This window comes from Rousettus aegyptiacus, unplaced genomic scaffold, assembly GCF_014176215.1.
Source record: "Rousettus aegyptiacus isolate mRouAeg1 unplaced genomic scaffold, mRouAeg1.p scaffold_m13_p_7, whole genome shotgun sequence".
Taxonomy (NCBI): Eukaryota; Metazoa; Chordata; class Mammalia; order Chiroptera; family Pteropodidae; genus Rousettus; species Rousettus aegyptiacus.
Window position 1 is genome coordinate 59,379,535 of NW_023416310.1, and position 13,813 is coordinate 59,393,347.

Consider the following 13,813-nt stretch of genomic DNA (forward strand, 5'->3'; position numbering starts at 1 on the left):
CTCATTCTAGGCTCCTTAAAGATAAGGCAGCAACATTTAAATGATTTCTTATTTCTATGTCTCCCCATCGGGCATTTCTAGAAAACAGGAATCAAATATTATATTTTCACTATAGCACTTTACTGATTAAAAAATGCTTTCATCCATTACCTTTCTTAATCCTGGCAACCCTGTGAAGCAGAATAGGTGCTTTTAACTTTAGTCTAATGGTTAGGAACCTAAGAACCAGAGAAATTATGCAAATTTTTCCAAGCACACAACGAACAAGTGGAAAGACTAAACATTAAACATTTTATTTTTAAATTTTATACATTTTAAATATTAAATATTTGTTTAATACATTGTTAGCCTCTAAATTCAGTGGGGAAGAAAAGAAAAAGATAGCATCTCTGACAACTTATTTAAAAATACTTTCAAATGTATGCACCCTTCTCTAACACTCATTTTTTGGCCCTCAGAAGTTTAATGAGCTATACTTTTTTAGTTATATTTTGGAAATTATATAGGAAGTTTGGAAATTTTAGGGCAAGTTTCAAAACTAAAATACAATTTTAATTTATTTTTAAGATACTAGATTCAGTAATAACAAATATTTTTCATACTGAATAAGATTTCAAAATGAAATAAACTTGGGAAGAAAAGGAAATTCTCTAATCCACCATCTGATGAACATTTAAAGATATTAACTACTGTTTTGTTGCAACCATCTCAAAGTTCAACGATTATACTTACTAGTAAAGACAATGTCTAAGAAGTATCAACAAATCAAAACACTAATAGTTAATTAGCTATACATGTTAGTCACAGATTACCATGTTCAACCACTCAATCGCACAGTATAATTATCTTTATCAAGGAATTTATTTGATAAATTCCTCCAGTGCAATACTTACTATTCTAATAACTTGGAAAAGTTTATGCCTAAAAATTAACAATTAGTTTTCTTTACCCAATTTTTAATATATTTAAAGGCAGAAATACTGTAATCAAAACACTGAAAAAGTCAATTTACTTTTTAAAGACATCTTACACATTCATCCCCAAAATCATGTTTACCAGACTGAAAAAAGCTTAGTATCAGAAAGATATCTGGCAATAGCTAAAAGTCTAAACATTTTTTTAAAATCATTTCTCTTAAGTTCAATTTGTTAAAACCCCAAATATACAAAATTCTCTATTGGCTTACCTGAGGAAGTTAAAGTTCTTCTTTTATATTTAGCCTGATTAAAATTTGAAAAATCAAACTGAAAAAAAAAAATGACATTTAATGTATATACTAAGAATCAACTTACAGTCTCAAAATAGTGCCCTACAAATTATGTAATAATTACAAAGGTTAGACTTGTAATTAGACCAGTGGAGAAATTTTAACCAAGTGACCAAAGTTAATATCGGCAGTAATGGGACAAAACAACATCATGTGTCTCCTGACAGAGAAAGCCATACGTCATTCATGTAGCAGTCCTGCCAAAAATGTATAACTGATATCTAAACATGAGGTATCATCAGACTAAATCAAACTGAAGAAAAAATGAAAAACTAAGTGAGTCTCATAATTATCTTACACTCTTCCAAAATAAACCAAATAAAATGCTCATTCTTAGATTGGATATGCACTAGAAATTTTTCTTCTTTTTTTTAAAGGCATTATTGAGATAACTGGTGAAATCTTAATATCAACTACACATTACATAATATTACTTTGCCAATAGTAAGTTTCTCAAAATTATTACTACTGTTATACAAGAGAATGTCCTTATTTCTAGGAAAACACACTTCGGTATTTATATTTGGGAGTAAAGAGTCACGATGCAAATTACCCTCAAGCAGGTCAGGGAAAAAAAATGTATTTATGAAAAGGGAGTCAAAAAGAGGGAGAGAAAGGGAATGGTAAATCCAAGCTAAGTGCACAAAAGAAAGAGTATTATTCTGACAACTTTTTAGAGTTTGAAATTATTTCAAAATAAGCCTTTTAAAGGAATTGTTTTTGAACTCGTTACTGTAAAAATGTTCAAAAATATTTTCAACCATGTCAAACAACTCTTTGTAGAACATAAACCTTCAAAAGGTTACGATAAGAAATTTTTCTGATAGAAAATTTGTTTATCCCGTATATGTAGCAATATCCACTCATCGTTTACACATCTGTGGCTATAAGTTATTTTTTCTCTATTTAGCTAATTTTCGGCAAACCCGTTTTTCTGGTGAATGTCTCTAGATCCGGTGGCCTACTGCACCTCGGCCCGACGCCCCGGCTGGAGCTGAGGGGCGGGGGGCAAACTGCACACTAGGAAGAGCTCGCCCGCGGGCCCGCGGAAAAGCCCAAGGAGGAAAGTCGAGGCCTCACTTCGGCAAGGAAGGATCCTCCAAGTCCGTAGCGACTTTTCAAACGCTCCACGACGAAATCCTGCCCGGGTGGTTTGACCACCTTTGGCTCCATCGCACTGAGACTACCGTTGTCTCCCCGGGAACAGCGTTCAAACTTGCAGCGGAACGCACAGCGCCAGCGCTCACGCAGCGGAAGTGCGTGAGGACGCAGGACACGGTCCCGCCCCTCGTGGGGCGCAGGGACGTTGGGACGGAGCCTAAGGAGTTTGTTCCGCTTTGTGCGTGTTGAAAACGTCCCTGCAGTACGTGTCTTTCTGTCGGAGGATTTAATGACTGATTCCTTTAACTAGTTTGTTATTTGGGCTGATAAATGGTGTTTAATCTTTTCAATGTCTTTTTGCTACTTCAGTTTTCCTCTGTCGTGTCCAAGGTACACAAAAGACGATCGTCCATACCAGGTTGCGCCGACAGTGAGCTCAGCCGCAGCCTCAGGGGTCCATAGCTTAGGGAAGAAGTCACCACCTTCTTTGTTAACCCTTGCGTATCGCGTGTACACGAAGCACACGAGATATGTCCACACACGACGAGGTCACGAGGGTAGACCTAGAAAGACGCCCATCTCTTGCCTATAAGGTATCTGACGTATACATTTAGCGCGTGTTCGGACATAATCAAGGTGGCCTTTGCTAACTAATATTAAAAGAGGGAAAATCAATCTGTTGTACCGTGAAGCGTAGCAATTTGGAAGAATTATTTCCCTACTTTCTGTGCCACTGGCCTGTTTCTTATGTGGCATTAACAGAGTATTAAATAGTATTAGAATGTAAGCTTCTTGAGTATGTACTTTGAGTAGATTTCCCCAGTGCCTGCCATTTAGCAGGTGTTCAATATTTATTGGCATAGTATTTCAACCTCAATCCTATATTGAACAGAAACTAAGTGGTGAAAAACTGAATAAACTCTCATTCACACTACACTAGTATAATCCTTCACTTTTCTAAATTGAGTATTCAACAGCATGTCTGGACTAACAACTAGATCCTCTGGATTCTTTAAATTTCCTCAACTGCCAAAATTTTATAAGATCTAAAAGTTATCATCTGAAAATTATTTAAACCAATACTCGTGTCATAAAGTATTAAATATTACAATTAATGAACTTCTTTATATTCTATCTTTAAGCAGAATTTAATGAGCCAATATAAAATCAAGCCAGTTCTTTTTAAAAGTACATATAGGTTTATACATCAATTACATAACAATGAAAAATCACAAAGTCCTTTCCTGAAACGTGACAGTCTTTCTTAAAAAATGTCCCCCCCCAAAAAGGAAAAAAGCCTCAAGCCACTGTTTAGCATCTTTGGAATACTAAAACTGGAAAAGTAGATTTACTCATTATTTTTACTAAATTTGAAGTCAAAGTATTAGTTTTTAAAGCTTTTTGATTCATAATTTGAATGCTTTAGTCTCTAAAGTGCAGTTGCCTTTACTTAGAATTTATTCTAAAATCACAAAAGCTAAAAAATTACAACATACTTTATGGCAATATATATTACATGTATATTATACTTTACATACTTATATTACAATGCCTATTCTTACTATTAGATGTGCATACATGTCCGTGGTTCTCTTTAAGGTTCATGTAGTTCAACTGGGGTAGGTTTATTTCAGTTATCTGGCTGTGGCCAAGTGGATTTAGTAGTGGTTTTCCATCACTCATCACACAAACCGTACATGACATCCCTTTCCTCCTTTGGTGATTGAACAGTTATTTTATTATAGGATAGCTTATTTCCATTCTTCGAAGAACAGAATAAACTCCACTGTCTTTTACTAAATGAGGCGATTTCACTGGGAAGAACTCTCTAGGGCAAAAGGCAGTCACTGTTAGTGACTGGAATGATTGGAATATACAACATTTTGCACTCTAAATAGCTTCTTTATAGTTCTGTATTGAATGGGCCGATAAGTATGTCCCTCTTTATTAGCAGTTTAACTCATTTTTGACACAAGCCATTCCCAAATAAATTTTCAGTGTATATCAAACTTGAAGAAAGTCACTTCTTTAGGAGCACTGTGGCAGTCTAAGTTTATAGAACTTTAATTGTCCTTCTTACTGTGGTTCTAGAACAAACAAACAGTTAGATGCACAGTAATAAATTTTTTAAATGTCATGGCTGTTAACAATTGTCACTTTATTTTTGCTACAAAATTCACCAGAAAAAGGTACTGCAACAATCTAGTATAAAGCAAATCTTTAACCAAAGAACATGGTATAGACCTTTTTAATATATTCATACTTTATCACAATAACTGCAAGGGAAAATTCAAGTTCTATCAGAACCAAGCTGCAGTTTGAGGTAGTAGAAACAGATAACAGAAAAGTTAAAAAGAAAAATCTAAGGATATACTTAACTTGTTGAAAATGTATACAATACCTTTGAAAGGGCACAGGAAGCTACATATCATTTTAAGAAAAGAAGGTATTCTACTTAGAAGTTAACTGTACAGGAGGTGCAGGATTATTGAAGAGCACTTTGGTTAAGTCTCTACCCTCTGGCTCTACCATTCGTGAGTCTATATGCATAAATGAACACACCAATAATTAAAATTACCAAATATATTTCAAATCTAAAATAAAAATTATCCAAGTTTTGGTCCCTTTATTCAAATGGTAAGTATATCCATGCAGGAAGTCCAATATTTTAAAAGGAATTAAAATTAAATTGCATATATAATATTCCTTCAATAGTATGAGAAGGCCTATATTGCTTTTAACAAGATTAGTATTATTCCATTTTAATACAGATATGTCAGGAGTACATAAACACAGGTACACCTGAAATAAACCAGTGTTTAAACTTTTATTTCACACCATGCAAAGTCAATTATAACACATAAAAAAGTGACGACAGCTATAAGCTGCAATTTTACATTTATACATTGGAAACGTTCATTTTCAAAAGCTGAACATAATTTCCATATTATCATAACAGCTAAGCTTCAATTCAACTGTGTATACAGGTAAAATTTACTGTGAAAAACAATGATTTCATATCTGTCCACATTCTGTGATACTAATTCTTCTACTAACAGACCCTTTAGGAGAACCAAATGATTCAATTTTTCTCACAGTATCCATGCCATCCTTAACAAACCCAAATACTACATGCTTAAAGTCCAAATGTTCTGCTTTTTTCAGTGTTATAAAAAATTGAGAATTATTGGTATCCCGCCCTCGATTAGCCATCGACAGTAAGCCAGGACCAGTATGTTTCACATCAAAATTTTCGTCTTCAAATTCATCTCCATAAATGGACCGTCCTCCTGTTCCATCATTTTTGGTGATATCTCCCCCCTGAAAAAAGATTTTGATTAATAGGAAGCCTGAATACTGAAATACACTAAAGAATTAATTGCTACAAAATAAATCCTAAACACTCAGCTTGCTTCAGAATGTGGTTAGAAACTAAGAAATACCTATTTTTAGAATGAAGACAAAAATGATCATCTTTTTTCCACTCTCAAATTCTAGTAGGTATTAGAAATTTGAACCACTTTAGCCTGAAAGTTTTTGTGGAGATAAGATGTTAGGGTGGTGACACTAACAAAAGTGTGAAAAAGCTAAAGAAATCTTAAGAAAATTACAGGAGAGGAGAAACATAAATTTCCCAATCAGTGTGGGACACTTTTCCTTGACCTTGGTTGTTATACCGTTAATACTTACTTGGCAAACAAATTCTGGAATTACTCTGTGAAAAATTGAGTTCCTGAAACCAAAGCCCTTCTCTCCAGTGCATAGTGCTCTGAAATTCTCAGCAGTCAGAGGAACAATGTTTGAAAATAATTCCATGGTTATACGTCCTAGAGGTTCATCATCTGCACAAACATCAAAAAACACCACAGGATTTGTCTCCTTTGATAAATCTGCTGTCAATGATATTTGTCCCTTCTGCAGTTTCAATAAATTCTGTTGACATTCCTCAAATTTTTTCTTAAAACAATCAGCCATGTCTTTAGTTTTAAATCTCACTGCAAGCTGTTCCACTCTGGCTTCTCCATCTATATTAAACAACAAAACAACACAATGACCTTAGTATCAAAATAACTGTTATGAATTATTTTATACATTTGTTATAAATTTTAGCAAAGTCCAAGCAATGAAAAGTAGCATTTGAATGTACCAGCATAATCTGAGGCGGTCCAAACTAAAGCATTGTTCGAAACATTTAAGGGCTTTAATTCCATTGTTTTGGTAATAACATGGTTTGCACACACTTTAAACACTTGGTCTCTTCTCATTAGGATCCGATAGTAATTCTTCAGTGTATGCCAAAGAATCTTAATATCTCCGACACCACGCTCCTTCCACTGACTCACATCTCGATCCCATCTGTAGAGTTTGGCTCTTTCTTTAAATAAAATTTCTTCATCTTCTTCTCCAGACTTTACTTCTACCTATGACAGATGAAAAATAAGCTGATGCTTATAACATATTCCATAACAAATTCCAAAGATACAAATTCCTTAAAATATTATTTTTGTAATGACATTAATGAATTCAAACTGTAGTATCAACATAAATGGTAATATCCTAGGGCTAGGTATAAATCTGATTTGAATGAGGCAGTAAAAACCTTATTTGTCATTAAGTATTTTTCCTTATATAGTATTCTACTTCCTCTTGGAAATTAAATACATTCTTTTATAGAACAGGTTTCAAAAAGTTCTTCAAGAGAATTATTAACTACTGCTTGAGGTTGAAAATTGACAAATTTGTCTAAAACAATATCCTTGTCCAGAAAATCGAGTTTAATTTTACTTAAAGGGCTTCAGCAAGTATGAAGCTAGATTTTTTTTACCCCCAGGATTATGTTATAAAGCAAACATGATATTTTAACATATGAAAAAATTTAGGTCTTCCCAATAATTTTATATAATTTACCAAACATTTATATGTAAATTTTGACAAAGAAGACAATTTTATACTTAAAGGCTGAACTTCTAATAAACAGAGCTTCTATTTGAAATTATAAATATTCTGAAAGAAATACAAATAAACAAGCCCTGCAAATCAAGCCCGTGTGAAATTTAAACCTAAAATGTGAATTAACTTGTAAGATTTTCATTCTTTAATATTTACCTCTGGTAATGACACTATTGGTTCAAAATGGATATCTTCATTATAAACAACTTCTTCATCACTACAATCTTCTTCACCAACTTTACTCGTTGACTGTGTTCCAAACACAGTTGCTCCAGTATTTGCCCACTGGAAATTTTTATCTGATAAATAAATTAGGGTACTTTAAACAGTGGTATCTATTTTTGTAAGCTTTTAATCCCCTGGTTAGATTACTTCAACAATCCATCTATTTCCAACAGTATGACATATATTTCTAATTTAAAAAAAAATGTTTAAAATTGTATTATTCTGGCAAATTCAATTTATGTAGTGCTTAGTGGTACAAAAGATGAGATTAACCTTAGAGGTAAACTTCATGATACTAAATTACAGCACAAAATAACTTTAGTAATGAAGCAGGTTCTTAAAAGTACATACCTTGGAACTCTCAAAACTTAGCTCCAGAAGTATTTCATTTCATAAAACATTTTATCACATGAGGAAAATAGCTTTTGAGCCTAAAAAGGTCCTCAAAGAGGCCAAATCTACTACTTCTAAATTAGCCAAAGCAACCTAAATATATAACATCTCTTCCTCAACTTTCTCCAGAAATAACTGGTGTTGGAGCTTAAATTTCTTGGGCAGGCCTTGGGAGAACTGCACTGACTCCAAAAGTCCTCAAAGGATACTAGACTGTTAGGGGTGAAAAAACTCCCCACTCCCACGCAGAGGAACAATGACTGTTACCCTCCCTCACACCTTGGAGAAAGTGAAAACTAAAATCTTCATTGTCATCTCAACTGAGATGACCCACCTTGATAATATATTCCCCACTATTTCAGAGGAAAGAAACACCTCTTAACTTTCCTCACTTGCTGATGAATCACTAACTTAGAAAATCCCCCATCTGGTGTTAAAAACTCATAAAATGGCAAAATTGTGAAAGACATTAACTCAGCACACTGAAGAAAACAAAATGAATAACCAAAACGGTAACTCCATCCAAGTCAGATTAAATGAGAAAAAAAAAAAACAGGAAAAAAATTTTTAAAAAATTCTTAAGATAACTGCAAAAGAATGCTCTGAAAAAAAAAAAAAAAAAACAAACACACAACCTCAAGTTGTGTGGTGCTTCCTGAGAATAGTAATGAGGGATGTAGATGATATGCAGGTTTAGGGCTCAAAATTAACTGATTCGGGATCTCTTAAGCAAAGAAATTTTTTAAATTACTCCAAATACCCTTGGGGGTATGGCGAAAATTTTCAAACTTCTTCTAAAGCAATGTTTAACATTGGGTGCACATTAGAATCACACCAAGAGCTTTTGTAAAATACCAATGCCTGCAGTACCATTCCAGAGAGCTCAATTTAACTATCAGATGGTTTGGGGTATTTTTTTAAGCTCCCAGGAAATTCTAATAGTAGGAAGTCAAGAGTTGAGAACCACTGCTCCTAAAGGGACCAGGAAGAATTTAGACAGTAAAAGTATAAAAATATGCATGTCAACAATCAACGTCAATTTCATGGTAACAGTCTAGGTAAAGTACCTAGGTGGCTTCTACTACGTATCCAGGTTTAATGATAACACTACAAAATCTGAAGGAAATATGATAAAATTGCAATCATTGACAAAGGTGGGCAGTAGCTAAACAAGTGTTCCTTCTTATTTTCTCAGTTCCCATATGAGATATATATTACACAACAGATATGGAATGGTTGATAGACCCATGTAAACAGGACTTTCAGATGTAAATGAATAGGGGAAAAAAAGGAACAAAAGAAAACAAAATGAAATAAAAATAAAGGAAATGATCAACAACAAAAAAATGAATAAAGTAATCACCACAGAAATATGTAAGAGGAGAAGGGGGAAAAAGATTCCTCTGAACTTAAAATGAACAAAAATCTTTAAGATTAAAAAGGTCCATGCAATGCCAGGAACAAGTACTTTTTAAAAATATAACAAAGTTTTAGTGAAATTTATAACCTCTTTCAAAAAAAAAAAAATTAAGTCCTGCAAGCTCTTAATCAAAGAGAAAAAAGGCAAGATTGAAATTTCAAATTATCAAGAAATTTACAAAAGTGTAAAAACCAATGGGGAAAAAGAAAGTTGATTTCATGGGATTTAAAGTTTCAAACACTATTTTGTGCTTGTTAGCATAATTTAATTAAGGGAAGCATTCAACAATAACTTAAAGAAAAATCTGAAGATAAATAAAAGATACAAACAAAAGGAGGATTGATAAAACCAAAAGTTACTTCTCTGAAAAGAGAAAGCACAAATACCTTTCAGATCTAAGAACAAAACAAAGTGAGAAATGTATTTTAAAAAACAGCCTGATGAATGATCTCACTGAAAAATGACAAGCAGTGAGGAGTGAATGTCAGCAGATAAGGCTTAAGGCATGCCTCTCTCATGAAATTTGAGTCTTGCCTATTTCGCACTTTATATACAGTATTAAGAGAGTACTTTGAAAAGGTTACACTGAACAACAAACTAATACAATGATTTTTATTTGGCTTTAGTGTGTGTGTATATGTGTGTGAAAAATTCTATCCACTATACTGCTGTACTTGTTGACTTATCCTGTGGCTCAGGCTACTTAATAAATTAAAACAAAAATAAAGCAACTAGAGATCAATTATGAATTCCAACATAACTTAGTATCTGAAGGTAATTTCTAAAAGTATGTGACAGGGAAGAATACTATTCTTAATTAGATTAGGTATTTATTTATATATATATATATATATATATATATATATATATATATATATATATATAACTTCAATAAAATTTATTCCACAAATCAAACATTTTGTACAACTATTTAGGTGATACCATAATATATACGAAAGACACTATAAGAATGAGAAAATATAATATGCCAATAAATGTGAAACGATCAAGGAAATGGATTATTTTCTATGAAGGATACAAAATGGAACCCCTCCCTCGGCCCCACCAAGGCAAAAAATAGAAAAACCACTGGAAAAGATGGAAAAGCTTATTTATAAATTTAGTACAATAAATCAGCAGAGCCCTATATTAAAATCTAATCAATGACACTGGAAAAATAGAAAACTACAAAATAATCTCCTTAAAAAAATATAGATACACAAATCGTGAAACACTGACCAACCAAATGTAAAAGCATAGCTAAAAGAAAAATATCAAAATCAAGGTAATTCCAAACTGAAAAGATGGTTTCACATTTCAAGATGGGGAGGACTATCAGCATCATTATAATGAATTAAGAGAAAATTCTTATGGTTATAATAAAAAATGTCAAAAATAAGAGTAAAATATAGAAGCCCTTCTTTATTAAAAACACTAATCAAATTGGAAGATGGAGATAGAGGAAGAAATGTCCAACTTAGTTACAACTCCATGGCAAAGGACTAGTGCTTAATAATATAACATGATCATTAAACTCTCTCCTTTTAATCTTACCTTTAGAACCAAAAGCAAATTCCCCGGAAGTACTGGAAGCCAAGTCTGCAAATGACAGCCCTGTGCTACTTCCAAATCCAAATGAAATCATTTTGCTTTCCACTGGCCAAAAGAAAAGAGCAATTTAATAGTTTATTTAATATATATTAAATATCAAAGTTTTATTCAGGACCTAGAGACAATGGGGATAGGACGGCTATACTAACAATGTAGGTTGGGTGTAGAGCACATCTTCTGGTTATTTCTCTGAAAAAAAATTATAAAATACAGCCAATTCTGAGCTTCTTCGGTATTATTAAATTTAAAGGTACTAGTCTCAATGAACACTATTCTAAAAGCATGCCAAATATAATTTTTTTAAAAAATGAGCCAGATATACACAGTTATTGCTTTATACTGTCTTCTATAATCTAAAATATTTATGCAAAGGCAGAATTCCAAGAAACACCTTCATAAAGATTTATTTTCTGTCTCTATTATAAATGATAAGCTCATAAAAATGAATGTCTTATTTATATTTGGTCACCAGGAGTTTGGGGGTCTTAATCTGCCAACGTGCAGCTTGCATGATCTCTTAAAGTCCTTTGACGTACTTTCTTCATCTGAAAACGTGATTTTAGGTCTGACATTATCTTCCTCTTCTAGAATATTAAGACTCTAAAGTGCCTATAAATGTAACATTTGTGACTTATTCAGTACTTTTGAAAAAATTAGGTGATATAATGTACACATACAATGAGATACAATTTTAAAAGATTCCCCTCTCCTAATATCAACTGGAATGGGGGGCAGGGATGGAAAAGCATTCCAAATATTAGTTACTATAATTGAATACTTAATAAAGTGGGTAGAGAAAAAGAAAAGATATTTAAGTACAGGTCACCCTTTAATAACTTAGTGGGATTAGAGACACCGACCCCCTGTGCATCAAAAATCCGAGTATAACTTGACTCCCCCAAAACTTAACTATTAATAGTCTCATTGACCAAAAGTTGATTAACACATATTTTGTATAATAAGTAAGCTAGAAAATGTTACGAAGGAAACCATAAGGAAAAGAAAATCTATTTAACAGTATTCATTGGGAAAAAAAATCCATATATAAGTGGATCCATACAGTTCAAACATATGTTGTTCAAAAGTTAATTGTAGTATAATAAACATTTGACATGCATACTACTATAATATTTCTACAATTACTTCATATATACCTAAAACAATTTTAATATACTTGAGTCATAATATAATTCATACAACACAGCAGTCCCCTTTATTTGCAGTTTTGCTTTCCATGATTTCAGTTACCCGCAGTCAATGCTGGTTTAAAAATATTAAATGGTAAATTCCAGAAATAAACAATTCACAAATTTTAAATTGTACACTGTTCTGAGTAGCATAATATAATAATCTCAAGATATTTCACTCTATCCCACACAAGACATGTATCATCCCTTTGTCCAGCGTATCTATGCTGTAAGGCTACCCACCCATTAGTCACTTAGTAGCCATCTCTATCATCAGAGAGTGGGAGAAACAGATCACATTCACATAATTTTTATTACAGTATGTTGTTATAACTGTTCTTATTATTTGTTATTGCTGTTAATCTCTTACTGTTCCTAATTTATAAATTAAACTTTATTATAGGTCTGTATAGTTGGCCCTCTGTATCTGTAGGCTCTGCATCATCTGTCAATTCAACCAAGTTCAGGTTAAAAATATTCAACAACAAAAAATGTTACATTGCATTAGGTACTATGAGTAATCTAAAAATGATTTAAAGTTTACAAGAGAATGTGCCTAGGTTGTATGGAAACACTATGCCATTTCATATACAGGACTTTAGTATTTGCAGATTTTGGTAACTTGCGAGGGATTCTGGAATCATTCTCTACAGATACTGAGGGATGACTGTATACATAGGAAAAAATAGTACATACAGGGTTTAGTACTATCTGGAGTTTCAAACATCCACTGGGGGGAGGGAGGGTGTCTTGGAACATATCCCAGCATATAAAGGGGGGACTGCTTGTTCAAATAAAAATACTATTACAAAGAAAATTTCCACATAAGCCAACCATTGTCACTTATTCTCAGGTAGATAGGTCAGAGTCAATGTTTTGTATTCCCTAATAACTACGACTCTAAAAATAAAAAATATTTATTATCTTTTGGCAAGACAGTATGACTTCCTGATTATAATAAATACCTTATGTCCCTTTATATATTTCAAATTTAAGAAAGGGAGTTTTAGGATCTACATTTATAAGTCTATCTTTTCAAACACACAGGTCTACCTTGTAAAATACATGCCTAGAAGATTTTTGTATACATATATCAAATTTTACCTTGGTTTGTAGAATCTCCACCATCTTCCTTCCTAGTAGACAAATCTACAGGTTTGTCCACAGTTCCAGAAGAAATAGGTGGTAAACTAATAGATTTGTTAATAAAATCTGGATCTTCAGATTTACATAAAAATGGTACAGTCGCTTTAGTCCCATCTGTATACACACTATCAGTTGTAGTAGTGATTTCTTCATTCTGAGATTTCTGCAAAGAGGAAGTAATAGATGCCATTAAATAATGACCTTATTTCAAAAGAAATGGAGGACTAGGAGGTCTAGACAAAGCAGACTAACACACAGTTCATCTTATCTCTCCCTTTCCACACTCCATCCTCTCTCTCCCAATATTTGAAACTGAACAGACCTAAAACAGATAAAACAACTATAAGAAGCCTCTGAAAGGTGGATGAAAGCAGGATTATAAATTCTAAAAACCTTAAGGGATAACCTGGTGGTGAGAACCTTGCAGGGAGTGGTTTTCTGCTCCTCCCCCAATATCTCAGCAGGGTGCTAGAGCAGCCCAGAAAACTAGAGTTACCAATGGCATAGATGGAA

At 33.0% G+C, this 13,813-nt stretch overlaps 2 protein-coding genes across 10 annotated transcripts in view; both read right to left on the reverse strand.

The window, feature by feature from the left end:
- Positions 1–2,527, reverse strand: part of CCDC138 (coiled-coil domain containing 138) — a 78,156-nt gene extending 75,629 nt beyond the window's left edge. For 3 of the 8 annotated variants that reach the window (XM_016162976.2, XM_016162975.2, XM_016162978.2), the window contains exons 1-2: positions 2,348–2,523; positions 1,187–1,244 (exon numbers count right to left, since the gene is read on the reverse strand). In XM_016162976.2, coding sequence (XP_016018462.2) covers positions 1,187–1,244; positions 2,348–2,440 — 151 coding nt within the window. In that variant the 5' untranslated portion in view covers positions 2,441–2,523. Of the gene's footprint in view, positions 1–1,186; positions 1,245–2,302 lie in introns of all 8 variants that reach the window. The other 5 variants (XM_016162974.2, XM_016162973.2, XM_036224765.1 and 2 more) reach the window with 4 other exon arrangements.
- Positions 2,528–4,502: 1,975 nt separating this feature from the next.
- Positions 4,503–13,813, reverse strand: part of RANBP2 (RAN binding protein 2) — a 54,965-nt gene continuing 45,654 nt past the window's right edge. For both annotated transcript variants that reach the window (XM_016162970.2, XM_016162971.2), the window contains 6 exons: positions 13,259–13,463; positions 10,911–11,012; positions 7,475–7,617; positions 6,516–6,789; positions 6,059–6,393; positions 4,503–5,689 (listed from right to left, as the gene is read on the reverse strand). In XM_016162970.2, the coding sequence (XP_016018456.2) occupies positions 5,384–5,689; positions 6,059–6,393; positions 6,516–6,789; positions 7,475–7,617; positions 10,911–11,012; positions 13,259–13,463 (1,365 nt within the window). In that variant the 3' untranslated portion in view covers positions 4,503–5,383. The remainder of the gene's footprint in view (positions 5,690–6,058; positions 6,394–6,515; positions 6,790–7,474; positions 7,618–10,910; positions 11,013–13,258; positions 13,464–13,813) is intronic.